At 46.4% G+C, this 27,426-nt stretch overlaps 1 protein-coding gene across 2 annotated transcripts; it reads right to left on the reverse strand.

Moving 5' to 3' along the window:
- Window positions 1–1,998: 1,998 nt before the first annotated feature.
- On the reverse strand, window positions 1,999–26,334 carry UBAC1 (UBA domain containing 1). Of its 2 annotated transcripts, none has more exons than XM_086763638.1 (10): window positions 25,914–26,334; window positions 19,910–20,030; window positions 17,758–17,831; window positions 16,367–16,474; window positions 15,228–15,330; window positions 14,407–14,515; window positions 12,765–12,996; window positions 11,570–11,656; window positions 10,509–10,647; window positions 1,999–7,942 (listed from the first exon to the last, which is right to left on the reverse strand). In XM_086763638.1, the coding sequence occupies exons 1-10, from the start codon at window positions 26,049–26,051 to the stop codon at window positions 7,827–7,829; spliced, it is 1,227 nt and encodes a 408-aa protein (XP_086619764.1). In that variant the 5' UTR covers window positions 26,052–26,334; the 3' UTR covers window positions 1,999–7,826. The 2 variants fall into 2 exon arrangements, with proteins under 2 accessions (XP_086619764.1, XP_086619762.1); XM_086763636.1 differs by having other exon boundaries at window positions 15,228–15,345.
- Window positions 26,335–27,426: the final 1,092 nt, after the last annotated feature.

The raw sequence follows: 27,426 nt of genomic DNA on the forward strand, positions 1-27,426 counted from the left end.
CTGATGTTCCTCCCCCAGCTCCACCAGTGATGGGATTCCTGGTGACACCGGATACAGGGGGCTCGGGCGCTGCCGTCCCTCCTCAGGTCACGTTCACCAGCAGTCATACCAACGCTGTTCACACACGTACGCTACAGACCTGCCCACTTTCAAGCCATTTTCCAGGACCAAACCCCTGGAGTGATGGTCCAGCTCAGAAACGCAAGCCTCACGTTTGACGTGAAGGCTTCTGAGTAGGGAGAGAAAAGAATTTGCTCCAATAATTCTGCCCCAAAGCCACTTCCCCTATAGCAAAGCATCTCCAGCAGCTGCCGGAGCTGCTGCTTCTTTTGGCCGATTCCTCTTACAGTAAAATCACTATTAAAAAATAAAATAGCATGAGCAAGCACAGAGCAAGTGATCGGATCGTCACAGCGGAGGCTGCAGCCTTGACCCGGGCGCATCGTGCTGCCAGGGTGGCGGATGCTGCCCCTGGGAGCTCCTGCGTTTCCTTCTGTTTCTGCTGGAACCAGCTCCAGGCAGATGTGTCAGAGGAGCCGGCCCGGTGATCGTACAATATTCTGCTCCTTTTTACGCGTTGGTGCAGCTAGTGACCTCCGATTCACGCGAGAGGAGTGAGCGCGTGGAAGGAGAAAATCCGGCCACTGCACAGCGTCCCGGGAGAGGCTACAGCAAACCACGCACTGAGGGAACAGGAACGCCTCCGCCGCCACACCGCTTGTGTTGTTGGCGATGTCTTACCTTGCCAGCACCAAGCTGCGTTTTCACAGCCAAGCGCAACCCGCGCTCGCCCTCCCTGCCCTTCGTAGTACGGGCTCGGCTCCGCGGGAGGCTGCTCTCGGGCCGAAGCAGCAGCGAGCCTCTCATTGCTGCTGGAGAACGCCAGCAAGGCGTCTCCGTGCTGAAAGCGCACCTCTCATCTCGGGAGCTGACAAACACTGCACCCATTGCAGCCCATCCTGTCACTCAGATAGCAGCGCTCTTTCGTTTTTAAGGTGTGGATTTCTGCCTGGACCTGCCGTACCAGTTTCAGTTCAGAAGTACCATTATCTAGTGACACACCACAAGCTCCTTTAAGATTAGGGTTTGTTTGGGTTTTTTTTGCTTTATCATCATTTTAAATTAGTGGAGAGCTGGACCTCTGGACTGTCCTGCAGCCTTCTGCCAATCCGTGCACTAAAGGAGATCTGAGCTAGGGGCCACCTGGCACCAAGAGGATCCCTGCATTTAACACCACCACATCGAAAAGCCTGCACTGAACAGCAAGCGTTCAGACGTCTCTCACACTAATCCTCCATCTTTCACGGGACGCAATTAAAATTACTCCGAACTCCTCACCAGTTGCCGTAACGTGCGCTAAATAACCAGGCTGCGGGCAGGCGCCCTGCCTTGCCCTGAACGCTGTGTGAAAACGCTCATAACCCGATCTGCTCTTCAGAGGAAGAGCCTCGTGCATTTACACTCTTAACCAGCTGCCTCCAGGGCACCCACACACACGTGGGCAAGGCTTGGAGGCGCTTCCCAGCTCATTGCCTCACCACCGGCGGCAGCCCTGGCACCACAGAGGTGAGAAGGGCGTTTGGTTTCCTCACGTGCAAGCTGCTGCGTCCCACCGCACCGCCAGCTGCTGTTTGCTGGAGCTGTTCTCCTTTCCGAGGGTTCCCTCGTGGAAGAAGAGGCTTCCAAGGTACCAGTCAGCCACTGTCAAGATAAATCCCTCTTAAACAGCATCAGTCCATCCCAGGGGATCACCAAATCTTGTTTCACGCAGCCCTTGCAATCTTACCAATGCAACTTTTCCTGGAAAACAGAGAAATAACCTCAAGGAGCAAAACCAGCTATCGAACCAGGATTTTCTGCCAAAATCTTGTTTCTTGACCAGCTATCGAAGTACCTCATTTTCTGAGAAACACTTCTAGCAGTCCGCAGTCACAAGGAAGACTGAAGGATGTGCATTCATAAACCTTTGCTGCTCCTGAAATGAGGTTTCAGAACACCTTGTAATAAATCAAAAAACTTTATTTTTAAGATATATTATAAATTTACAGCACACATAACATCAGTTTCTTCAGTGTGTATGTGTGAGCAGGTTTAAAGACTCAGCATTCATTCTAGTCTCGCTCGTGGGCACGACTTCTCCGCACAATAAAGGTGCGCAACTGTTTCTATTTGAACAGGTCTGGCTTTGCTTGCAACCTCGGGAACTTCCGGGAATATATTTCAGTAGACAACAGTGACTGCTCACACGGATAACAAATTATTAGCATTTCTTGCTTTTTGACCTGTACGGGAGCAAAGCCTGCTGGTTTCCCCGCGCAGGGAGAGGTCAGCAACCCACGCGAACGCGTCCAGAATGAACCCCGAGTTCCCCAGGATCAGCGACGTCCGCCCTAGTTAAGCTTCATAAAAGTAACGTTGCATCTCAAACAGCTGTGCATGCCACACGTCAGTGTCAGTGCCATATAAAAATCATCATACACTGTACCTAATTATTTTATACACAGGTGAAATGAAAAATGTTAAGTCAGTACCTCGCGATATAATTTTACCGGTGCTGCCTTGTGGTAAGTGCTGGGTAGCAAATCACATTCCTGTACAGTTCATTAAACTATGATAAAAATATGCAAATTAAAAATCTCTACGGGCCTCTGTTACCTGCTGCAACAAAGACACTTTGTTTTGCGGGGCTTAGTTTAAAACGTGATCCAATTTCTCCCCTCTCCCCAGAGCACGATATAAAACCAGACCCAAATTCAGTAAGAATTTAACGCATTTGCATTTATCGGAATTCACACGCTGCAAACAGGATCTGCACTGAAGATCTTCAAATCTAGGGCAAGAGGTCCTCAAAAACCCCCTTCTATTATACCTGGACGTCAGGATGCAGGTGAGAACCACCACCACGACAGTACATTCACGGAGACGTAACATACGCTGCTTGCTGCCTCCTCTGCAGGAACGCGGGGACTGCCAGCCCGGCCGAGCTCACCGAGTGTCCGACCTCCGCCAGCAGCCAAGACAAATCCTGCAGAAGAATCACCGGCCCCGAGAGGAGGATACAGCCAGCGGTTTGCTCCCACCCCAACGCACAAGGACTTATGATCAGATGGAAACACCCGGCTGCAGGTGCCACTATTCTGCTCGTTAATAAAAATGTTATTTATTAAAAGTAGAAAACCAGGGCATTTAGTTTGGATGAAGCACTCGCCATCCTGCGCACACTGCTTCTGTAAAACTGCCACTGAAGCAGAGATCACAGTAACCTCTGTACCTCCTCTGCAGGCAGGATTTGCTGACAGCGTTACTATACATTCGTTTGGTGCAATGCTTGTTCAAACAACTTCCAAAATACATTAAAAGACCCTCAGCCCATGAATCACGACACCAAAAATAAAATGTAACAGTCCTAACTGAAAAGGATTTAAATAACCACTTAAGTGTTTCTTGGATATGAAGATCAATCTCCAAAAGACAAGTTTGGTTCCAGGAGAGTGAGGAAAGAAACGGGGTCAAGGTTCTGGGGCACATCTGGGCAGAGGCTGCAAGCAGCCCCAAAGAAGCAATTCACCGGAGTTCTTGCAGGCGCAAGCCTTGCACCGTCCCAGAAGAGTGGGAGTGCACTGATGACTGCTTTAGAAACTGTGCAAGTTAATTTTCCAGCCGCATGGAGCACAGAAGCGTCCTTGAAACGGCGTAAAGATCAGCGACCCGCGAAGCCGCTGGGTAATCTTGTGTGACCATTTCCACCAGGTGATGCAGCAGCCTTAAAGGAAGACTCATGTCACTGCTCACCAGGAGAGAAAGACTGGCAGATTCTTTGGACTGAACCAGACACTAGAGGTTCATCAGGAGAGTTACGCTAGCTCAGGCTCATGGTTCAAGACAATCAAGGTCCAAGCTGTAAAGTGGCCACCGACAATTTTGCCAAATACATCCCTTTAAATGCATCCCCTATAAAGAGAATATAAATACGAAGCCCTGAGAACAAACTTCCATATAGTACATTTCCATTTAAAAATCAGTGTTTTGATGACAAATTTCTAAGTCACATATTTAAATAAATAGCTAGCTTTCAAGACTCATGTAATATCAAAAGGGAGAAGATTGTCTGTATCAACTGATGGGGTATAGAGCTAGAGCCGTAGGGAACAGTCACCGCGTTGTATGAGCCACCTACCGCCCCATTTCATTACTTCTCCTCGATTTCACAGGCTTCCCAAGATCCCCTTGACCACGTCAAGAGACACCGAAACAGGACACGTCTTCGCTAGTTACAACTTGACCACCAGAGGTACAAGCACAGGCCTTGAACTTGCAAATCCTTACTCCTGTGAGTAGTCCATCCTCACAAAAACTTCTGTTCCCCTCTGCTTAGGGACCTCTCACTGGCCTACAGACCAGACCCAGCAGTCCTCTACCCTTCAGCCACCACAGCTGATCCCCAGGCAGAGCTCTTACCACACACACTCCTCCTGCCTGGAGGCCCATCTGCACATCCTGACTCAACACAGCAGCAATCTATCAGTTTTTTTCGCAGATTTTGTAAAAACTGGGATCATCGATGCCTTTGCAAGCGCAGGACTTCACTCCTCCCTCTGTGTACTGCGATGAAGCAGCAATACACCCAGGCGCGCGGGGACCCGCAGCTCCCCAGCCTGCTACTAACTCACACCCTAACACCACTGATACCTCCATCAATTCCTCACGTGTTTGTTTAACCTCAAGGGTAGTTTTTGTTTGCTTTAAACCAACTCCTATGCCTCACCGCAAACATCACACCTCCTAAATCCTGGCCTCCTTCAGCTATTGGCCACTGGAAACGTAAGTTCTCAAGAGAGAAGCAGGACCACGTTAAAGGCCTACCAAGCAAGAAGACTGTTTGGCAGAGCAGGAGGAACACACCCTCTAACACTTCAGTAAGTGCTGAGCTCTGAAATAACAAAACCCAGAGACAACCACATTCTCAAGCCTTCAAGCATTGTAAAGACGCAGTATTCCTTTATCCCTAAGGTCTCTAAATGCCGCTGCAACGTTAGGTTATGCTGTTGAACCTCGGCATTCTTACTTCCATCTATTACATAAGCAGGATTTGTTTAACTGGTGCTTTCCCCCCTCACTTTATAAAAGGTTGAGTGGCACCGATTCTGTTCTGGCACACCAAGGGAGGCAGCTCTGGTAACTTCTGTCACCCTGATCAAACCGACCTGAAGAACAGGCACAGTTCACTACCAGGTCCTGGCAGTACCACACTCTGATCCCGTTGCGGTAGGGTTGATGCAGAGATGCACAAGCAGCAGAACCTTTACCCATTGAAGCGTGCACCTCTGCTCCTCCAAAGCAGGTCAGGGATGCCCCAGCTTCAACCTCCTAAAAACTGAGGAGCTGGTTGAAGTTCTTCGTCCACATTGCCCTGGCAGGAGCAACGGACAGTCCTGGAGGAGCTACTCCTGTGCCAGTGCAGACAAGATGGGTTACTCACTCTCGCCGTACGGCTGCTAACATAGGTTCTGCCAGCAAACCAGACGCCAAGCTTTTAGGTGACTCTAAAGCTGACAGATGATCCTTGCCTGCTCTGTCTGGAAGCTGTACAGCCACTCCAGAGTCTGACTGTGCATTACTGAAATCAAAAGAAGCACTTCAGCATGCCTTTACCTTTCTCAAAGACCACGACTGCTACCGAACTATCCGTCTGATAAGGCTGAACCTGTAGCTAGTCATTCAGAAGCCAACACCCTGCACCCAAACTGCTGGGTAGTTTTTTCCCAGCTTTGTCTTCTAAAAACTCTCATTAAAATGAGTATTTACAAGAATCCTGATTGGCAGAGGACACATGCCTGTAACAAACTTCAATAGTGTCTTCTGGTAGTATTAGAGGCAAAGAGCTTCAGTGAGTAAGGAAAAAAGATGGACAAAATAATCAAAACCTTTCACAGCACTTCAACATTCAGTAACAACTACTTAGGAGTAGTTGTGCTCTAGCTCACTGGGTTGCGGGATCAGGTTCCCAGCTGTTACAGTCCTAGGACAAGGTTACAATTTAATATCACATTGTCAATCTGTTCTTAGCAAGAATCCAGGAAAACTGTTTTACTGTCCAATTTGAACAGAAGCATCACCTCTATAAAGCTTGGAATTTCTAAATGTAGAAGTAAATATTTCAGCAGTTGTGAACTGTAAAGCTTAATATGAACTCACAAATAACACAAAAGAATCCTGGGATAGTAAGCCATGACAAAATCTCATGCTGCTTTGATTTCCCCACCCTTCATATTAATTATGTGAAATTGGCAACTTCACTGCCTTGACTGCATTACAGCACAGATGAGATGCCAAGTTCAGGCCAAAACTTGTTGTAGGGTTTCGGGTTGCATCTTACTGCGTTTTTGTTTAAAAACCCCACACCTAAAAAGGTGACTTGCAGAGCTGTTCAGGATCTCTGTTTGACAGGACACCTTTGTGCTACTTAAGGACAGGGCCTCCGTCTGGTTACTCTGCATTTTGGAGAGGCAAGTCTTGCCTAGCCCACCTTTCCAAAAAAGGGCTGTGAAGCACAAGACACAGCAGGGATCAGGACAAATGTCAATCGTGTTTCACTAATTTGAAAATAAAAGCCATTTTTCTTCAGACTGTTAAACAAGTAACACCTGCAGAGCCCAATCATAACAAAACCTGGCTGGATGGTCAGTGAGTTCTGTTCTTAAAGCTCACAACTCCTGTCTGAAATCTCAACTCAGTCTTCTAACAAAACAGGAAAGATACAGCCTGACATTCTTGGTATTTCCAAGGTAAAAATAAGCATAAAGAAAAACCACTTCTATCTCAAAAAAAGATAATAATTTCAAGTGTGCTTTTAAATATGTTAAACAAGATAAAAACCTAAGCAGTTCTGCTTCTTTACAGCTCACCAATGAAAAACCCATGCAAATCAGTGGCTTTTTTGTAAACAGTTTGAAACAAAGTCAAAACCCACAAGTCTCCCTTTCCAAAACTGTGCACATAAAAATGGAAAAAAACCTATAACGTGAAGAGATCCCTCCTTGCACTAGGATATGGCAGAGCACAAACTCACAAACTGCAGCCAAATCTTGGTGGAGCGAGTTCTGTCGTGAAAGAGATACTGCACCTTTAACGTAGCCAACAGAGAATCTCCTGCAAGTATAACCACCGTGGGACTGCAACAACACTAACGCAGAAAATAAATAGGAAAAAGTAATGCTATTTATTAAAAGAATTCCATCTCTGAGTTATTCTGTTTAAATTATAATGCAAGATAAACAAGTTTGGATAGAAATGTGCTTGCTCTCCCAATATTTGGACTTTTAAAAAAAACCATTTCCTAAGAATCAATTTTAAAAAGCATTTTATAATTTGATATAGCCATAAATTAATACTGTATGGAGATGATTAACATCCTATGCTAGTGGTCAGTGACCTTTTGTAAACACTAGCCAGATGCTAGCAAAGCTGGCTAGAAAACTACTGTCACAGGCCTGTTTAACAAGCTTTATCATATTTCTTTCCAACAATCAGATTCTGAATTTTTTTCACAAAACCTTTTCCTATTTTTGGATATACTTTATTTTTAAATCTAATACCTGAAAACATAAACAAGTCTTCAAACCTCTTCCACTAACACTAGATCCACAAGGCAATTAACTTCAGTTGGCCATAACTACATAAGCTCTCGCGTGAGAGACCCGTTCAGACAGGATCTCCCCCCTCCCCTTCCATCCGCCCCGCTCCCCAAACAATCCATGCACTCTCCCGTCGAGGCGGAGGTGAAGCGAGGGACAGGAGAAAGTGGCACAGTGGACTGGCATTCCCCTCTACGTGCGATTCAGCGTCTGGAAGATTCGAGAGATCTGTAGCATGACAGGCCCAGTTTCCGGATCGTTCATCCACTGAGTGCTGTTCAAGGGGTTTTCAAGCATATCCTCGAAGGCTGCCAAGAGATGGAAATTGCAACGTCAGCAAAGGCTTCCATCCAGTTTAGGATGCTTCAACAACAGGACAGTTAGAAATAGCTACAGCTCAAAGGCACTGGGCAAGCATCGCCCAAAAATGGTGGGAATACACATCACACATTTACCATCTGCACTCCTAAGTCTCCACAGACTGGGATGCCACAGGCTGCTACACTTGCCCCACTCCTCAGCAATAAATTCACTGCAGAGAGAGGGTGATTAAATACTCAGCCTGGATTACAGTCCATCTTACAAAACCTCAAGGACATGGGTTCGCAGCACTAAAGCCTTAGCAAGTGTCTACGTGCAGTAGCAGGAAACATGCTGTGCAATTCATCCATTTATGAAAGCCCACCTTAGAACTGGGCCATTGGCTGCCAATAGTCCTACGGGAAGACTCTTCTGCAACTCTTCTCTTCTGATCAAAGATTTTCCACATCCCAGCCTAGATTTCTTAATGGCTAGTTCTTGTACAACTACCCTTTTCCTCCCTGGTACATCACCAAGGCAGTTCACAGAAGGCACTGTCACCTCCTTGCCTCTGTTACCTTTGCTCTCCTGTGCTGCACTTTGGTTGTCCTACAGCTGCTCTCTCATAACACCTCTGAAGAGAAAACTAAACCAGCAAAATAAGCAGCAGGTATGCCAAAAGCTACCCAGGAATGAGCAGCAGAGCCAGCACGAGTGCAGGCCCTTGAGCCTGTTAAGTCTCAGAGCTCTCATCTTTCCAGAGAGGTCCCTGAAGCCAGAAGGGAAGCAGCACCTTCCCTCTGAGCAGCACGTGCTTTCTCCTCCCTGATGTCTGGAGAGTAGAGGATGTCAGGGAGGCAGCGAGTTCCACCTGCCTAGACACAGGCAGAAGGGCAAAGGCTGTCTGTGCAGAACTAACACCTCCATTTCTGAACAGTGACTGCAATCCAAATATTTAAGAGCAGCTTTTTCTTTCTATAAGCAGCTGTCTTTACAATAAGCTTTGTTGTTTGTTTGTTTTTAAAATACACTAGTTTTCACTCCCCTATTAAGTTGAAGGGACCAGACAGCTACTGCAAGAGCTAAGCTGCTAATTTGACAGAAGAATGGTCAAGGTAATAATTTATAAGCCTCATGACAGACACTGAGCTGGACCACTGGACATTTGGAGCAGTCATTATGGAACAGAACAAAAAAAAGAAGTAGTTGCACATCTGACCTATTCAGAAGTCAACAAAACGTCAGTGTTGTAAGAGCCTGGCAGACCAGCACCAAGGTCGATGTGTCTATTTTTCCAGGAGTGTTAGTGTACAAAGCTCCACCTGACATTAGTGGGAGCTGTAAGTACCCAGCACCTCCGAAAGGCTCATCGTTAATACCTTGCTCAAGGTCATGCAGCATGCCTACAGAAAAGCCTGGAATAAAGTCCAGAGCTCACCTTTCACCACTTCAACTATATTCTTTTACACAGGCTCAAAAAGCTTATAACAAAAGACTTATCAACATTCTGTCGGTATCTAATTAAATGCAAACATTCACTATTAAAATCTGTGACACGAGCAATTTGCAGATGTATCATTCGGAATATATTCTCTGATGATCACCCAAGCTTTACAAGCGCATATAATGGCATTTCATTTTCTATTTATGTTCTGAGCTGCAGTGTGGAACCCTCATTGGAAATGAAGAGACCATTTGTTCAGAAATCATGGTGGGAATGTTCTGCTCTTGAATTATTTAAAGGCTTGCAAACTCTCCTAATTACATTTAAAGTGGCATTTTTTTAAAAAGCTTTCTTGGAAGAGCTGCACATACATGCTTTATTTAAAAGCATTGCTTCAAATAAATTTTGAAGTCAGACTAAGTGCAAAACTTTTTATATACATCACAGAGCCAGTGTCATTCTTCTGTATTGTCCTCCAGCGTCAGAAAGACCAATTAATCAGAGATTTTTGTTTCACTGTCCGGCTCATCAGCTGGGTACTTGCTGTGCTCACAGCCTTTCTGACCATGACCACAGACTTTACCACGGAGCTGAAACCCAAGCAAGGGGAAGTGTATTTTCACAAACGTTATCTCAACTTTGATAGGCAAGGCCTTAGCTCAGACTTCTTGTTTGCTTACTCTTCTGTAAGTTATCTTCTGTCTCAATGATCAGGCCTCAGCACACAGCAAGTTGTACAGCAGCAGACAGCCTCAGTTTTTTTCTGTGAAATAATCAGAGTTCTAGACAGACATTCCTGATTTTTCCCCTCCTGGCCAAAGGGAGCACACAAAAGGTCTCCTAAATCCACAAAAGCATTGCAGCCAGCAGCTGTTAAAGTTCTGAGTTCAGCAAGTGTAATCCAGTAGCCTGGGGAATTAGTATCACTCCTGGGACAGCCCCAAGTTCTGTTCTGGGTTTAGCTGAGTTGCAGTATGAAGCAAACAAACAATACAACTGCTGAAAGGGAGGAAAGGGGTACAGAGCTGCACCTATCCCACAAAGTGTGCTGTCATCATCCAGGCTCTACTCTTACTTGAAAGCAACTACAGAGTCAGTATACACGTATCAGGAATGGAAGCAGGACTTACCTAGTAGAGTTTTAGGGTTGGTTAGCCCTAACTGTACCACTGGGTTCTCTAAGATGGCTTGGAAGAGAGGGCTATTTGTGTCAATGCCCTTATCTAAGTCCTCCGGAGAAGGCTTTCTGTCTCCCAGCAGCCATTCACACTGAAAGAAATCACCAGGCACAAAGATTTCATGATCGGTTCCCTTAGAATGAAAGCATCTCAAGAGCCTTAGCAATGTCAGACGTTAAAAAGATTTTTTGCCTCTCACAGCTAAAGATCGGTCTATACACCTCTTTTCAGGCTAGACTGCTATTCATTTGTGTGTTGCTCCTACAGAAATCAACCTTTATTTCAATGGGAACAGCAGCAGTGCCTCGGACGGTAATCAAGTTACACCAACTCTGGATGTTTCAAAGCCCAGGGAAGACGTGTGTTATCCTACATACACCCTGCCTCAAAGGAACCCCAGCATCACGGTTACAAAGCAGCAGCCTGAAATACCATGCAGCCCAGTATCCTCTCTCTAACAGCAGCCAGCACTGGATGCTTAAGAAGAGAAGATTCCTTGGCTGTCAGCTGTGTCCACATCATTTTCCTTAACATACCATCCACTAGCAGGGGAGTAAACAATCTTCGAAAATCTTCATATTTTTAGATTCTATAAACTGTGGAATGGCAATTTACGTACTGTATGGCTTGAATCTCTTGTCTTATCGTTTATTCCTGTCCTTTAATCAGTTCTTAATTATTGAGAATACCTTTTCCTTTCCCACAATAGCACAATCTCTTTTGCAGACTCTGGCAAGGGACTTTCTCAAAAGCTTTTTAAAAATCTACGTAAGCTATCCCAACCAGATTAGCCTCAACTGCATGCATGCTGAGATCCTCTAAGAAGTCTAAAACCTTTGTATTTGAGTTGCGTATCTAATTTGAAAAAGAGGCACAGAATATAGAGGGCTCATGTCATCTCCAGTAACAGTCGGGCTTTATGACAGATCAAAACTCCAACCAAGCCGACGATGAAAAGCATCAGTGGAACACACTATTACAGCAGTAAGGAACAGAAGTGACATTGTACTCACGGCTGCATTTTGCTGGTTGTTGTTCACTCTGAGTGCATCTACCACTTCTTTTTCATCAAATCCCATCTCCATTAGGGCAATGACAGCCTAGATCAGATTTGCACAGCTTAATAAATGCAACATTTAAAACAGAAATGAGAACAATCCTACCCTTTCACCTTCCGTGCAGGAGCTTTTTGTGAGGTAAAACCCCCATTGTTTCCATTTGTAGACCACCACGTAACCTTATGTACAAAGTTTTCAAACACCCTAGATCAAAAGTGGCTTTATTATGGAAGAAGAATAAATCTTAAGAGTGAAGGTAGTTCCTACCCTGAACACTGAAAGCTGAATGCAAGGCAAAGAGCAAGCGTACCTGGGGTAGAAATGAGAAAAGTAGGACACAAACACCTTTTTAGAACTTCTCCCATGTCACGAAGCTTTTGTTCACATCTCACTGACAAATCAAGCTTCACATGCATTTGTAGTTCTAGTCACTAAATTTATTTTCACTTCCTGGATTTATTACATTCCTAGTGAGTGTTATGTATTTAGACAAGCGTACCTAGATATTGTTAAGAGAATGTTTAATCATTTAGAAATCGTACCCAGGTCATCAAATACATTTGCAGCTGTTAACCCAGATCTCAAGAAACAGCTAGTTGTAAAAACAAAGTGCTAGATTATAAAGAGCACCTCCTGGTGAGTTTACAGTGCAGGAACAAATATTTTCACTTCAGTTAATACTATGATCTTAAAAAAAGTTAACTTGCACATTTGCTGCAAGACTTAAATCTGCTGGGGATGCTTTTCCTTGCCCCCCTAAATACAATAATGCTTTTTTGTCCTTTTCTACAGCAAAAGGACCTACTCCTGTCCTGCAACCCTTCCTTCCTAGACAGCAGTCATGAAAAGCAATGCCAAGAGTCTAGCAGCTCATTTCAGTCACATCAGCTAATTTTCAGGTGCAGAAATAACAGTGTCAGTAATTTAGGTACTGCTATTTGAGACAGCAATGCGTTCATTAGGTAATATCCCTTTCAGTAACCCGAATTCAAACAGTCCCTAAAGACTTCCACTACAATACTGTCAAGCCAGCATAACACACATCTACCTAGACATCCCATTTATTAACTCAACATTGATTTGGATTCCATGGTGCCCACGCAGTTCCTTCCAATCCTAACAGTTACACAGCGAGATAAACAGCACGTACTCGTGGGTCTGGACGAAACTCTCTTTTCCTCCGGATCTTCTTGAATATTTCTGTCAGCTCATCCTTGGCCTCTTCTCCACCTGCTTCTGAACTGGGACCCGCAGTTGCTTCAGCAGAGGATGCACCGGCTTCAGTCGTGGCTTCTGATGGAGTCTGACCTGGAAGCGGAGCATCCACTGTCGGGTCATCCGCGTGTTCTATCAACCACTCCATGGCCTGCGTCACTGACATACTGCAAAGCAAGCCAAAACACAGGGGTGAGAGACACTCCAGATGTGCAGTAGCGTTCCACTCACACTGGTCTCTGCATTTATTCCCATGGTATACTGACTTGCTGGTTAGTTAGTATCAGAAACATTGTAAATAACAAAGTTTTGGAGGAAATCTCAGAGCACCTTAATTCTCTGTGCATTCAGGGCACCACAATCTTCTCTGAAGCCAGAGGAGCTGCAACCCAGATTTTAAAAGGCATTTCTGAGGGAGTCACCTTATTCTCCAGATCATCTGCTTTATTTCACAACTGAGAAACATCGACTATTTGCACTGTTGACAAAACTGCAAACAAAGCATGTTCCAAATTTACATGGAACCACATCTCAGATGCAAGCTGCTTTGTTGCTCCTTAAGGAGCTCTCTCTCAGACATCCATCCAGTGATCAAGGAATGCCATTAACAACACAAGAAACAAAAGAGGGTGAAAAACATTACATGTTGAGCAGGAGCAAAATTCAACACAGGCATCTGCACTTGGACATGTACCATTCTGTTCTTCCTCCACTCTGGCTTAAGAGGAAATCTGTGGTCCCTCAAACGAGAGGCCAGCCCAAGGGAACAGAACATCACGTCATAACACAGCCACTTGCTACGCAGTGTAAGCGCTCACACTAAGGGATCTTGAGGGTTCTCAATGAACACAGAGGAAGCAAAGGTAACGGTTGGGCAACTGAACATTAAATTTCATTTGACATACAGGAATTATTATGTGTTCATAAACAGGAAAGCCTTTGCCTACTTGGCTTTTCAGTTATGACATGAAAGATGGAGGACATCGGGGGAGAAAGTCTTCCTGAGCCACACTGGAGAGATACTGGAAAAGAGTGACTGGAGTATGTTGCAGATTCTCTGTCATTACAAATCTTTGAGAATGGCCTAACAAACCCTTCTCAGGAGAGAGGCAGTACAGCTGATTTTTCTTAGGGCATGAGAAGAACTAGATTACCTCCTATTTTCCTACAGTTGCTATCTGGACTTCACAATATTCTTGGAATGTTTTTAAGAGATCAGCACAAAGTATTTTTCTACAGCTGAAAGACCAACATGGATGGGCTAGGTTTGCATTTTTCTGTGTAAAATCTGAATTCTAAAGCAGAAGAAAATGTGATATTAATACTTGGAAACAGTGCCAGCCTGGCAGCCTTGTGAACCACAGACCAGCTATTCCTTCCAGAGCAAGTACAGCACCATTTCCCCTTCCCTGTGCCATCTGCACCTGCGTGCTGCCTGAGGCGGCACTGTTCTTTGAGCTAATGCTTTTTCCAACCTAGTTTTAGATGACCCACATAAGGAAAGTTTAAAAAAAAATGCGATTTTTTTTTTTTAACCATACCAAGTAATTTACAGGCAGTGTGCTGAGTACACTTACTGATTTAATCGAAGGGCTTTGACAGCTCTGCTTTCTGGAAACCCCATTTCTGTAAGCTGTCGCAGAGCTATCTCATCCACTCTGTCTTCCTCATCCTCATCCAGCATGGCTACACATACACAAACAAAACAATGTTCAGATTGACTTCAAGCTAAAATAAACCCCTTTCTCAATGGAATGGCATGTGTTAAGTTCAAACCCATTCTTCTCTTCCATCCCTTCTTTTGTTTCTGCCCCGAATTTGCTATCTCATCATTTAATTTGCTGCACTCAGCTTGGTCCAGCTCAGATAGATTTTTCCAGGACAAAGACTTTGTCCAGATGTGTTCAAGATCTCAAAAAAAAGACAGCTAACTCTCACATGACCATGGTATTTCCACAGAAGTAAATATACAGGAGATTCACTGAAGATCTATTTATCATTTATCTAGAACGTAAGTTGGATCTGGTCGTGGCAGATCTCAAGGGCAAGCATTTCCCACAAACTGACTCTACAGCTACCACTTCTCCTCATTTTACTATCTCTTTGTATATTTTCAACTATTCTTTATCATCCCTAAAGCACAACTCCTGTGAAGTTTTCCAGTTTTTTCACTACTAATGATTTTCTTTTCAAATGGAACTTCTCATCCATCCCAAAGGGACCTTATAAATTCAAGGGTTTTATATAAACTGCACCCACAAGGTGAAATCTTTGCTATAAAGTTTTCTAGTAGCTTTACTATTACATCAAGGTCTGGACTTCACTCTGCGAGTCCACTCTTCGGTTATGGAAGCAAACAAGTTCCCAGAACTGAATCAGCATGAAGATACGTTCATACCATTTGCCTTCTTAAACAGTTCAACCGCATCTGGGTTCAGTGCTAGCAACTTCTGTGCAACTTCTATGAGAGACACTAAGATCTTCCGGAGCTCTGTCTGGAACTGCAAGAAAGGAAACTGTCAAAACATTTAGACAGGAAGTTAGCAGGCATCATTAAATCTTAATAGATCTATTGTTAGTATCTCAGGAGTCTGGCTCCCTGCATGGGAAGTTGCTTTATTAAGGCTTTATTTTCATTGTTTAGTCTCTCGAGAAGCACTGGGCCTTTCCTGTGAAGAGCTACACGTAAATCTTCACAGAAACACTTTCTCCCACCTTGCACAAGTGTTGTCAGAAGACAGTCACAGTAGCTCCGTACCAGCGCTACCTGCTTCTGTGAACCAACGAGCCTTCCCGGCCTACCATTTGTTTTCTAATAATCTAAATTTTAACAACATAGATCAAAGCTATTCTCTAAACTGAAGCATCACAAATTCCTTTCAGCCGGACGTTTGTTTTTAAAAATGCCGTGCTCAGTAGGTCCTGTTGGCCATTAAACAGCTTAAATGCCAGCTGTCCCCTTCAGGTTACCAGGGCACTGACAGCACGCAATATGTAGGCAAATCTGCTGCTTCATACCCCTGCTGTTACACAAAGGTAGAAGTAGTCCCCACACTGCTGAAGACAGAGTTAGAAGCATTACAGACTATGAGCATTCAATTACTGAAGTCAAAATTTATGCTTAATTTCTCTTTTCAAGACCATGGAAGAGGAAAAAAAAAAACAAAACATAAAAAAACAACAACAAAAAAAAACCAAACAAAAAAAAACCCCCACCCCACTGCAAACATCTGAACTATTTAAGACTGAAGAAATATAAATCCCAGTTTCACATTTTCCAGATCTTGAATATGTTCACTGAGGCTTTCCCATGGACAAATAAGACATTTAAAATAATAATTTAGCCCAGAGTGTTTTATTAACACTAAATAGCATGACCTGTGAGTAAATCTGAAGCTATCTACTTTAACACACATTATATACATCTGAATTTCTATTCTAGAGAAAACAATCACATTCACATGTAAGAGAAGAGGTTATAGTGGATAAAAGCCTATTGGGATGTTAGTGTGGGAGGTAAAGTCAAGTAATACTTACATCCCTCATGTTGTGATGGGCCACAGTGCGATCTGCATTGCGAGAGGGCAGATTTGCAGTGGCTTTGAGAATAGCATCCTTATCAGGAGCTTTCTGCTCTTGTTTCCTCTGAAGGATAGGAAAGATGATCAGGTTTCATAAGCCATTATCCACAGAACAGAGAACACAGCACAGCGGAGAGCAGTTTCATATTCTTCCCCAAGGCATCAAGCAGTGCTCTGTAACTTGCAACTAAGAGAAAGAGCAGTCTAGCAACACAATGGATTAGCAGCACCGGGATATTTTTCGTGATTAGAGAGCAAAACTGGACCTGTTGGGTTGCCCCACTTTCAGTCCTTATACCTATTTCTGTGATCTAAACTCGCAGGGAAATTCCAGCGTAAAGAGGGCAAGTGATACATCAAACAGAGAACTCAGAGGCCTCAGTGCCCAGGACCATACTCTGCTCCACGTGGTCTGTCACAGCACACTCTCTTCAGACACGTGGTTTGTCGAGAGACGCGCCAACACTGTGCAAGGACTAACACTTAACTGCTTAGCAGTGGAAGTGCTTCGCTGCTTGCAAGTATCATGCAGAGATATACAGTGCCTCGGATTTTCAGTGCATGCTTATAGTCCAGGACAAAACATAGCAGGGTACAGACTATAAATATCTCCCAGTCTTGTAACTTATGCTCTTACAGTGACATTCTGCACAGCAAGACTGCATTGAAGAGAGAGACACACACCAATACCTACAGGAAGGGATACAGAGACACACACCAATACCTACAGGAAGCAAGAAGAAACAAAACTGTGCAAGGACGAAGTAGAGAGACCTAGAAATTCACAGTGTCAAGTACAAACATTGCTCCAAGTGTTTATGCAACAACATCAGCTGCAGTAACGCTCCTGCATAAGCACCATCCTGGGCATCACTGGCCCTCAGCAACAATCACATTCCAATAAAATAAAAGAAAGACTAGCAGGGGGCCAACTCTTCAGCTCTAGAGATCTGGTTAGAGGGTGACAAGCCACACACAGATAAAGACAGAGGACAGTCTGACAGAAAATCAACATATTTCTATTGGGTTTTCAAACAGAGACAAAGCAAGGCACTTGCTGAACTGTGCTTATACAGTTATTGGACATTTGTTGAAAGATCAAATCTCTACCACTTCCACAGAGTGCCTCTGCATGTCTTAGACTAAGGTAAATGTTCTCACAATCCAAGTTCAAAACGGAAAATCACCTTCCTCAAAGTTTGGAAGAAACATGAAATAATTTCCCTGGAATTTAACTGGCAGCATTTGCCTCTACAAACAAAAAGAGTACACCACAGTAATCCTTCTGCACCTCATTAATAAAGCAGTTAATCAAAGCAGGCAAATCAAGAAGTCTTTCAAACTCACTTTCTCCTCTGCTGACACGTCTGCCATTTTGGGGAGCGGAGGTGGCGCACGCTTCTTTATTAAAAGCAAAACATCTAGAAAGAGAACGATACAGAAATACGTTAGAAAGTAACGTGAAAACAGTTCTTGTAAGACACGTCACAAATTCTAATTTTCCTGGAGATTAATTTTGTATTAATTCCACTGTAGCATCAGGCCTTTTTCACACTTTAAAACTTGTACGGCTTTACACACTCCCCTACAATGTTTGTAATTCCTTACGCACAGTGAATTCAAAACACAGTCCACTATTAGCTACACTTTGGCTGTTACTAGTTTCTTCTCCTCACACACCACCATTAAAGAAAGCATATTACAGGCTCCATTTATCTTGTACGTTAATAGTACATCAATAAGAAAGCATCAGCACTTTCATTGCTTCTACTGAGAAGAAAGCAGTAGAAAGAGGCCACGGATGGTCCTGGGTCTAAGGTGGGGCCTTCCTCCAACTGCAGCAAGGCAAGCACCAAGCTTCAAAGAGAACTTCCAGTAGCAGGCTGAAGCTCACCTCTGTGTGCGAATGGCAGTAGAGCGACTCACGGCGTGCAGCAGAGATGCATGACCGGTAGCCCAGGGCAAGTCTCGAGGGCAAACAAGTCTTCAGTCTTGTTACGTCCCACATCACCTGGCACGAGCTTGCTCCAGGCTTTTAAGACTTTGCCCTTACAAGGCACCTTTTTCTAGAGACCACGTGAAGCTTTACAGGTTTCTACCATCTGTTACTACCACATGCATTCTGAGAGATGCAGATACGCTGCTCAGAGCCCAAAACGGGCCGGCGCAGCATCTGCAGAGCAGCCAGGTATGGCCCAATGCGTAGTTTTCAGTCCCTTTCGTTTAAGCAGGTAAAAAGCAAACAAAGCGTGCTTTGCACAACAAGTTCCCTGGTCTGGCTCAGCACATAACAGCCAAGAGCAACAGCTGGTGAAGGCTGTTCACCCTCGTTTGTCCAGCTGACCAGAACGCGAGAGGACCCGCGTGCTGACTCTTGGCTGCCCTGTGCAGTCGGCCGGTGGCCATCAGCTGTTGGCTGCGATCTTGTCTCCCTGACAAGCCAGGCACAGGAAAGGTAGAGCACGCTGCAGAGGGAAAAGGAGCGCGGAGGCTTTCGCATGACAGCTTACTATGATTGCACAGTTAATACTGCTTAGCTGGTGCAAACTGCCATTCCAAACTCCGTAGGAGCCGGCGCCTCGCCTAGAAATAATACACCACCCATCAGCAAAACTGCTGTCCTTCACCTCTGCCCAGGAGGGCACTGCTCAGCTCCTGCTCCGCTCTAAAGGTGATAGGTGACACTGCCTTGGAGCAGAGACCAAACTGCTCGTGTTCACTGCAGCAGTTCTCCAGCCTGCATGAACTCGGGCAAAAACCCAGAACCCCAGTCCTGCAGAGCTTCTGGTTCAGACAATATTTCAGCCTACAGCCGCCCTGCTTCTCCCACTTTCTGCACCACTGCCCTTTATCTCCAGAAGGGGCCATTAGTCGAGTAAAAACTGAGTCCAGCTATCCCAACAGCTCTCATCTTTAGATCTTTTGTTTCACATTAATCCTTTACATCTTTAAAGTTCAGGAGCAAATACACACCTCACATACTCTACTGTAGTCAGTGATACTGTAGTGTGACGGATTCTGAGTTACGCTTGCAGAGAACAGAACGAAATCTAACTGCAGACACTCAGATACACGTCAGCAACCATCCTTCTGCTTGGAGACCTCAAGAAAGCCCCCCAAAGCACTGCGTTGTCTGTCTTGAAATACTCAGCCTTGATAACTATTTTTGAATCATTTTGAAGGATAAATGCTGCCCTAGAGGTTAAAAAAACTCCTTTAAAAGGAGATAAAAATAATCTGGTTAACTTATTGACTTAATGAACACTAATTCCTTTTCAAGTCTTAAAAGGAAGAATGGAGAAAAGCAAACTGCTCAAGGTGCTTTCTCCGAGGGGGGGGAAGTCAAGTCTGTTTTCCTCCTCCTTTTTTGTCACCTTATTAGCTTCCTATGTCAAAGCAGAGAGTAGATACTGAAAAGGTTACTGTTTGGAACTTGCCAAGTAGTTAAACACAATCACATGTTTCCAGGCTGACAGGATTAAAAACCAGACAATCTTACCTCTATCTTGAATGTTTTCCTCCAGCACTGTTTTGGTGTCTGTCAGCACCTTCTCAGAGGTAGCGTGTATCAGCTTATGATGTGTCACGGTTTTTGGGTCCTCCAAGCTCCCAGCTACACACTGCAGAAGATAATAAATATTGAAGATCAGAAGACAGAAATAAGCCCACCACATGAATCACTGCACTTTGCACTTCAGATTCTCCACATACAAACTGTGCCATTGTTTACTGGCTTCTTAACAGCTTGAGTAACAGCGCAACATGCTAGAGGCCAGTGCACAGAATGGATTTTGTTAAAGAAACCAAGGGTTGAATCGCGCTGTAACGATACTGACTGTGGTAGGTTTCCACCTGCATATCCAAGCTCCTGGCTGGGAAGAACAATCAAGAAAAGGAAGGATTCCACTCTTTGTACTTCAATGCTGTTAAATTAATAGCTACATTTAAGTTCTAACTTGCTGTGATGCTCAAAAAATTCTTCTTTAAACAGCCAGTTTCAGAGACCTAACATTACAGCCCTATCATCCCAAATGAGCCCTTCAAGGGCACCAGCCTATATCAATGGATTTATACTGTGATGTATAAGCCCACTTAATTCTGAGTGCTTGGTCCTGTACTCAGGCCTACAGAGATTTGGAGCAAAGCAAGGATGCTCTAGGACCCACCAGTACGTTAATTCTGCAACAGATCGCTAAGGTCACTTGCTCTTCGTGAGAAGTCTGGGGGGAACAATTAGTGTCACGAACTAAGAACACAAATCTGCAACGACCATCCAGTGTTTTTACAGAAGGGAAGGCTACAATAACGCAGGATGTTTCTCATTTGCAACTAGTGTTAAAACAGATGAAAGACACTCCGCTTCATCTAATAGCTATTATTTGCACACACTGTCAGACTAAACAAGCACTGCCAGCAGTGATTTTGGTATACCTGCCCTCACACTGGGAAGGAAATAGCAGTTTCTGCACCTTGTTTCAGGTGAAATCATCAGACTTGGCTGCTGCAGCCCTAACCTGGGTTCCTGCTGAAAGCGTTGAACGAAAGTTACTCTCACAAGCTTTCTTCCCAACCACAAATAATCAGCATACAGGAGATTTTTTTTCATACAAGAATGTTGTGCTCAATTCCTTATTACAATTCTAAATTGTACGTCAATTATTTCACCAGCTAATAAAGCTCAAATCCTGAAAAAAAGAGCGTGCCCACACACAGGCTTTGAACTGACTCATCTTCACACCAGAGTGCCTCCCAGATCCACAGGGATGGATTTCAAGAGCATTACATCAGAGCATCTAGAGGCTTCTAATGTGTTTGAGTGGAAAAAGAAAGCACAGAAGTTGCAATTCCAGAAAGCCAAAATTAAAAATAACCTACCAAACCCACAAAATTGATGCTGCTGTTCTGGCCACAACACAGGACACTTAATACTGACCTCACCTGCTCTGCTCAAAGAAAACAGCTTTTACTGACAGTTCTTTCAACACACGTTTCTACCAAACCACTTCTGCCGTGCCCGCAGAAGAGTGCATTCACCTTGCACGGAACGGAGCCATTTCCAGAAACCCCACTCAAACCAGTGCTTCACTTTGGTGCAGCCTTTAGTCCCATTCGTCATAATACGTACCACCAGCCTCCTCCAAAGGAATCCTTTCAGCCCACCACCACCTTTTCTGTTGTGACTGCAACCGCTGGAAAACTCAGCCGCTTGCTCTTTTCCCAAACATCACGCCCTTGTTTTCAACACGGATCTTCAGTTCCTCATCTGAACCTCTGCAGGGCTCTGATGCCTCAACAAGGCTGAGGCGAGAATGTTTGACTCCTGCTTTGCATAACAGTAGCTGCTCACTAATCCTTCAGCATATTAACCGCTGAAAAACAGCCAAAGAACGCATTAAAGCCCAGAAGCAGCTGGGAGTGCCTCCTGTAACTGATCTAATAAGTTACCCAAAATGCATAAGAGTACACCAGTGGAACATCTCCTCTCCGAACGAGCTCAAAATATGACTGTTAGGGATCCCGAGAGTCAGATCCCACAAGGAAGAACTGGAAAAGGAGAGCTGGGAGGTGTGCGTATGGAGGGGAGGGGATGGGGCACGACACAAATCTATTATCCATTTTTTCCCTAGCACACACAAAGGGGTGAGTGTGCGTGTGCGCAATCATAGTATTTACTAACCAGGTGAAAGCGTACGTTGAAAAAAATGAAAGTTGCTGTTTTAAAAGAAAAGTCCTGTGGGCACCTATTCTTCCTGTTCCTCTAACCACTTTGTTAACATCTGCATAGAACAAAAAGGCGTACACAGACAGGACATGCATCAAAGAGACTGCTCAGTGAAATACTTAGCTATCTTAACATTTTAACACGCCCTGGACAGAGAAAGGCCATCTTACAGGCAATGCCTCCACCAGCTCTCAACCACCACTAAACATCAGAGCTCACTGTGGAATCCTGCTTCATGAGAACCAGTGTTTGCCCAAATACAGTGTTTTTATATTAATTACAATGCTTTAAAGCATAACTGGAATCACCTTGCTGCCCAGAGAGAGATGGGCACTGGTAATGCGCAGGAAGAGGAATTCCCTGTGCAGTGCAGAGCAAGTTCTGTCACACAGGTGAAAGGAAGCGGAGAAATCGGAGTGCACCTTGTTGTCCCGGGGCACTCCGATGCAGGGCTGGGCTCCCCCGGCAGAGGGGCAGCACGCTGGGGAAGAGGAGCTCTCACACCTTTTGTAACAAAAGGATTGTAAGGAGGGGATCTGCTGCTTCATGATTTCGCTTCCAGCACAAATACCTGCATTGCTTTTTAACACTGGAGCTTCCGGCAGGCTGCTTTGCCGGGCAGGAGAGAAACCTTTGTTCACAGGTGCCTGAGCAGCTGCTGAAACTGTAAGCCCTGGTGATCCTAAATGCCATTTGCAGAGCCTGGAATCCTGATAAAGCACAAGGCTTTCTGTTTTTAGAATAAGAAAAAGCATTTTTTTTTTGTTTGCTTTCATTAACATAAACATTTGAAAACAGTGCTGACGCTCCCTACTACCAAGCTTGGGTGGCTTAAACCATCTGCATCCCTCAAAGTATCCAAAAGACGCCCAGGGGCATGAACCTACCTTATCTTGGTACTCTTGAGAACCAGCACCTTGCACCTCTGTTCCACAGATACTCCTTATCGTACCTTGCAACCCAGGCGGGTATCACTGAGGCAGCTTAAGAAAAAGGGGAACAGACGCACAGAAGCACTAAAAGCCTGCCCCACGCTGCCAGGACAATCACAGGCAGAGCTTACGTACACGTAGAGCCCGCGTTTGTGCGTCCCAGGTGCATGATAACAGGTCGACATCAGCATTTCAGCCTCAGTGAAGCAGTGATGGTCTCTTGTGATGAGAGGATCAGAACCTGGGCTGCCCCACAGCACTGCTGGCCAACTCAGCGCTGCACTTGGGACCGTCAACGCTGGGATCGTAAAAGTTAAGCTTGAGGTTCTGCGGCTAAGCTGACCCTTCTCAATTCCAGTTCTGAAACGAACAGTTGTGTTTTAAGGAAACCACAGGAGAGCTCAGAGCCTGCTCCCCTTGAGGTCGTGGGGCCTTGCACAGGGCCAAGTGACTGTTCCGAGAGAACACTTTATCAAACTTGAGTTAAAAAAACGAGGAAGGGAAACAACTTATTATCAAATATTTGTTCACAGACTACACAGGCAGCATTACTAAAGGCAGCCCTTCAACAACTATCACCACTAAGCTATTACAAGTCAAGAGAAAAATGGTGCGAGGGTTTTTTTTGCTTTATCTGTAACAGAAAAAAAAAAAAAAACCACAAAAAAACCCAAACCAAACCACACAACATAAAATTCAGGGGGGAAAAAAAAAAAAAAAAAAAAAAAAAGACATCAAGAGTGACACTTCATAGATCAGATCCATTTTAATGTTATAGAGGGAAAAGTGGTCACCTTCCCAGTCCAGATCTCTTACAAATACTATTTTCCTCTGAAATAATTATTTCAGAGACTTGACAGAACATAATAATCAGCATCTTACAAGAGACAGCTGCATAAATTATCTCAAGGTGCTATCAAGATTCACTCCCACGATGAGGAGTCGTGATTTTTTTCCACTTCTGTTTTTCCCCGCATAAACCGATACATTATCCATAACAGCTAGGCAAATCCACACCATTACTGCAAAGCAGCGGAGAGAGCGAAATCAAACATCAGGCCAAGTTACCAACTGTCTTCTGCCCCGGCCCCACTGCAATGCAAGCATCTATTCAATTAAGCTTCCTGATAATTAAAGGCCTTTCAGCTATGCACATAATCATCACCCCACCCTGTTTTGCAAGTCTTCACACCACTCAGCTGCGCTGAAGGGGGACAAGCGGGGAGCACTAGACCTCTTCCAGGAAGGTGTCAGCGTGGGGAGCCCTGCACCCCCGTTGCAGCAAGGCACCCCCATTTTCCCCTGAGAACAACCACACCTACCTCAGGCGGAGCAAACCCAAACACGGCTCTTCTCGGCCCTAAATCCCAAAGCACTTACAGAGACTAGGGGACGAGAAAACCAGCGTGTGCTGTGCCCTGCGGTTTCCAGGGGCTCGAGCTGAGAGCAAACGGCTAGCAGGCTCGAGGCAGAGGGCCCCTGGGCTGCTGGCTGCCCTTCCCAGCGTGCTCATTCAGAAAATAAAACCATTTATCCTTCAAATGGGGGTTCAATAATTACATATTACAGGTGTGTGCTCCTATTCAGCTGTGTTCTGTGAAAAAAAAAAGTCTTTGCAAGACTTTGAAGACAAAAAGCCACTATTAAATGCGGTGTAGTGAACTGCACTGCCAGAGGCGGGAGCAGAGGCTCCTGCTTTTGCCGCTCACAAGTCACACGGCTCAGCAAAGCTCCCGGCGAGAAATCCAGCAGGTTACGGCTCCAGCTGCCAGCGCACGTCGTGCTGGTTCCAGAACCACACAGACTTTAGGACAGCCCTGGTCACGGGTCACAACCTTACACGCTGCCGTTGTCAATCATGTTTTTGCTTTAAAGTAAAACCCTGCCATGGCAGATCTTTGACATTCAGCCCAGCAGTTTTGAAACCGCCGGTTTTAACATTTCACACCCACAAACGCACCGGTGGTAACCGAGCGCGCGTGTACAAAGCGCCTGCCTTCTCCAGCTCAACTTCTACAGACGGTGCCTGTGTGTTTTTACGCGTTTTCTCTTCCGGAGAGCGATTAGCAATTCATCCTTTGGACACAGCCATGAAAAGCTCAGAGCCCAGTGAAAGCTTCAGAAGAGCCTATCACCTCCCCAGCGAACATCCCACCAGCTGCTGCGCCAACGCCGGGCCAGGCTCTCCTAAGACCTCAAAAAAGAGAAGTTCTCCCCCAGAGTCACTACTTTCCTCGTCTGTCCTGAAATATAAACAAGAAACAAACCAGGCCATGATTTCTGAGGGGAAAACATCAGAAGCCAGCTCACCAGACCCTTGCAACGCACAGTCACCGGTTCATAAAGCGCAGGCTGGAGCTGGTGATTTCTAACGCTACTGCAAAACACACGCCGAACACCATAAAGGTCACAAAGTAATTTCCCTCCAAATGCTCCTTTTCCAACCTACAGAACTCTCAAAACAGGCATTTTCTTCCCAGATGGAAGAGTTTCACATAATCTGGGGGGGTGTTTCAAACTCGGCAAACCAGAACACAGAAACATGTTTACTCGAGCTGCTTGTATTTTAATTAAAATAAAAAAAAAAAAAAGGACGTTTACAGAGAGCCAGAAAAATCTGTTTTCTTCACACAGACTTCCCGGCCCTCCCTCCCTGCCGTGATTTTCAGCCCCAGCCCAGCCCACGGGCGCGTATGGCAGACAGCAGAGATTTCGGCGCTATCGACGCCTCACACCCGCCCGGGGCCCGCCGCTCCCTGCCAGCGCACCCCAGGGTTTCCCGGGGACACCGGGCCCCGCCGGGGGGAGCCAGCGGCCCCGCGGGACCGGACGGGACCCCCGCTCCTTACGTGTTTCAGGCACCGCTCCTTCAGCTTCTCCACCGTGGTGTCCTCGGGGACCTCCTCCAGCCACTCCGCGCCCTCCATGGTGCACACATGGAGCCTCAGCACCTTCCCCGCGAAGATCTTCTCCTCCTGCACGAACATCGCCCCGGGCCCCGTCGCCGTCCCCGGTTCTGCCCCGGAGACGCTTCACCAGGCCCCGGGCACCGCCGTGCACCGGGCCCCCGCGCTACCGCCCGCCCATGAAGGTGACCTCGCCAGGCCCGAGGGGAGCGGCGAGCCCGACCGGGCCGCGCTGGGAGAAGGGGAGCTCGGTGGGTGCCCGGCAGCGCCGCTCCGCCCGCCCACAGCGCTGCCGCTGCCCCGGCCCCGCCGCCGCCCCTGTCACCGCCTGGGCCCGCCGGTCCCTCCGAGGGGACGGGGGCGCTCCCGCAGCGGCCGGAACCGGAAGTGCGAGGCACCGCGCTGCATGCTGGGAGTCGTAGTTTTGTGCGGAGGAGGCCGCCATGGCTACGCCGGAAGGGAAGGCCGCGACGGCCCTGGACGGGAATAGAACCCTCTGCCCCTGGTGCGCAGGGGACGTTTTTCTGAGTTTATTAACGGCTCTGAGGCAGCACGGCTTAAGAAATAGATTTTTTTTTAAAAAAAAAGGCTTTTTCCCAGTGCATTGTGGGAATCGCCCCCCCCGCTGCCGCCCCGGAGCACTGTGGGAAGTGTAGTCCTCCCCTCCCGCTGCATGCTGGGAGCTGTAGTCCTCGGCGCTGAGGCCTCGCCTCTGACCAGGGCCGCTGCGGCCGGACCGGGAGCGCTGAGGCTGCGGGCTGCCCCCGGGACACCCCGGGACGCCCCGGCGGGAGCCTGCCCGCCGCGCCCCAGCGGGACGGGCCGGGCGGGGAGGACACGGCAGACACGGCGTTCTCCTTTCCGCCATTAGAGGGGGGCCGCGAGCTGCTGGAGGGGCCGTGTCCCGGCTGCCGGCGGGGGCCCGGGCCCAGCCCCGGCGGGCAGAGGGGTGACAGTGCCGGGGGAGAGGGAGAGGCCAAAGGCGCCCGCAGGATCGGAACGAGCTGCTGCTGCCAGCCGAGCAGAGAACGGCGGCTGCACCGCGGCCTGTCTGTCTGTCCAGGCCTGGTCTGTCTGTCCTGAGCCCGTCCTGGCCCAGCCTGCCCAGCTCCGCAGTTAGCCGCCCGTCTCCGCCTTCATTTCCCAGGGAACAAGTGAGGAATTTCATACCAATCCGTAGCAGGACGCTGGGCGCACTCTTTCCGCGCACACGCTGTGCTTTGGCTTGGTTTCCCTTCCCGGATTATTGCTGCAGCCTGACGGGCTATGGGTTGGTTTTTTTTTTTTGGCGTTAAATACACTGTTAAAGGGAGCTTGAAATGGAAAAAAGGCACTGCAGCTAGAGCGGCTGGGGTTTTATGTATGCATTAAATGGAGCTGTACTTGTCTAGAAGATATGAGGAATGTGTCATCGTTTCATCTCCGAGAGTGAGGGCTGTAATATTCCCGTTACGCG

The sequence above is a fragment of the Chlamydotis macqueenii genome, chromosome 20 (assembly GCF_036417535.1).
Source record: "Chlamydotis macqueenii isolate bChlMac1 chromosome 20, bChlMac1.mat, whole genome shotgun sequence".
Taxonomy (NCBI): Eukaryota; Metazoa; Chordata; class Aves; order Otidiformes; family Otididae; genus Chlamydotis; species Chlamydotis macqueenii.

Excerpts from the sequence above, each read along its gene's own strand:
- UBAC1 (XM_086763636.1), bottom strand. The coding sequence starts at position 26,051 with ATGTTCGTGCAGGAGGAGAAGATCTTCGCGGGGAAGGTGCTGAGGCTC. Across the intron at positions 20,031-25,913 it reads AGGAGCGGTGCCTGAAACAC|TGTGTAGCTGGGAGCTTGGA; the intron begins GTAAGGAGCGGG and ends TATCTTCTGCAG. Across the intron at positions 11,657-12,764 it reads AGTTTCGTCCAGACCCACGA|GCTGTCATTGCCCTAATGGA; the intron begins GTACGTGCTGTT and ends AATCTGATCTAG.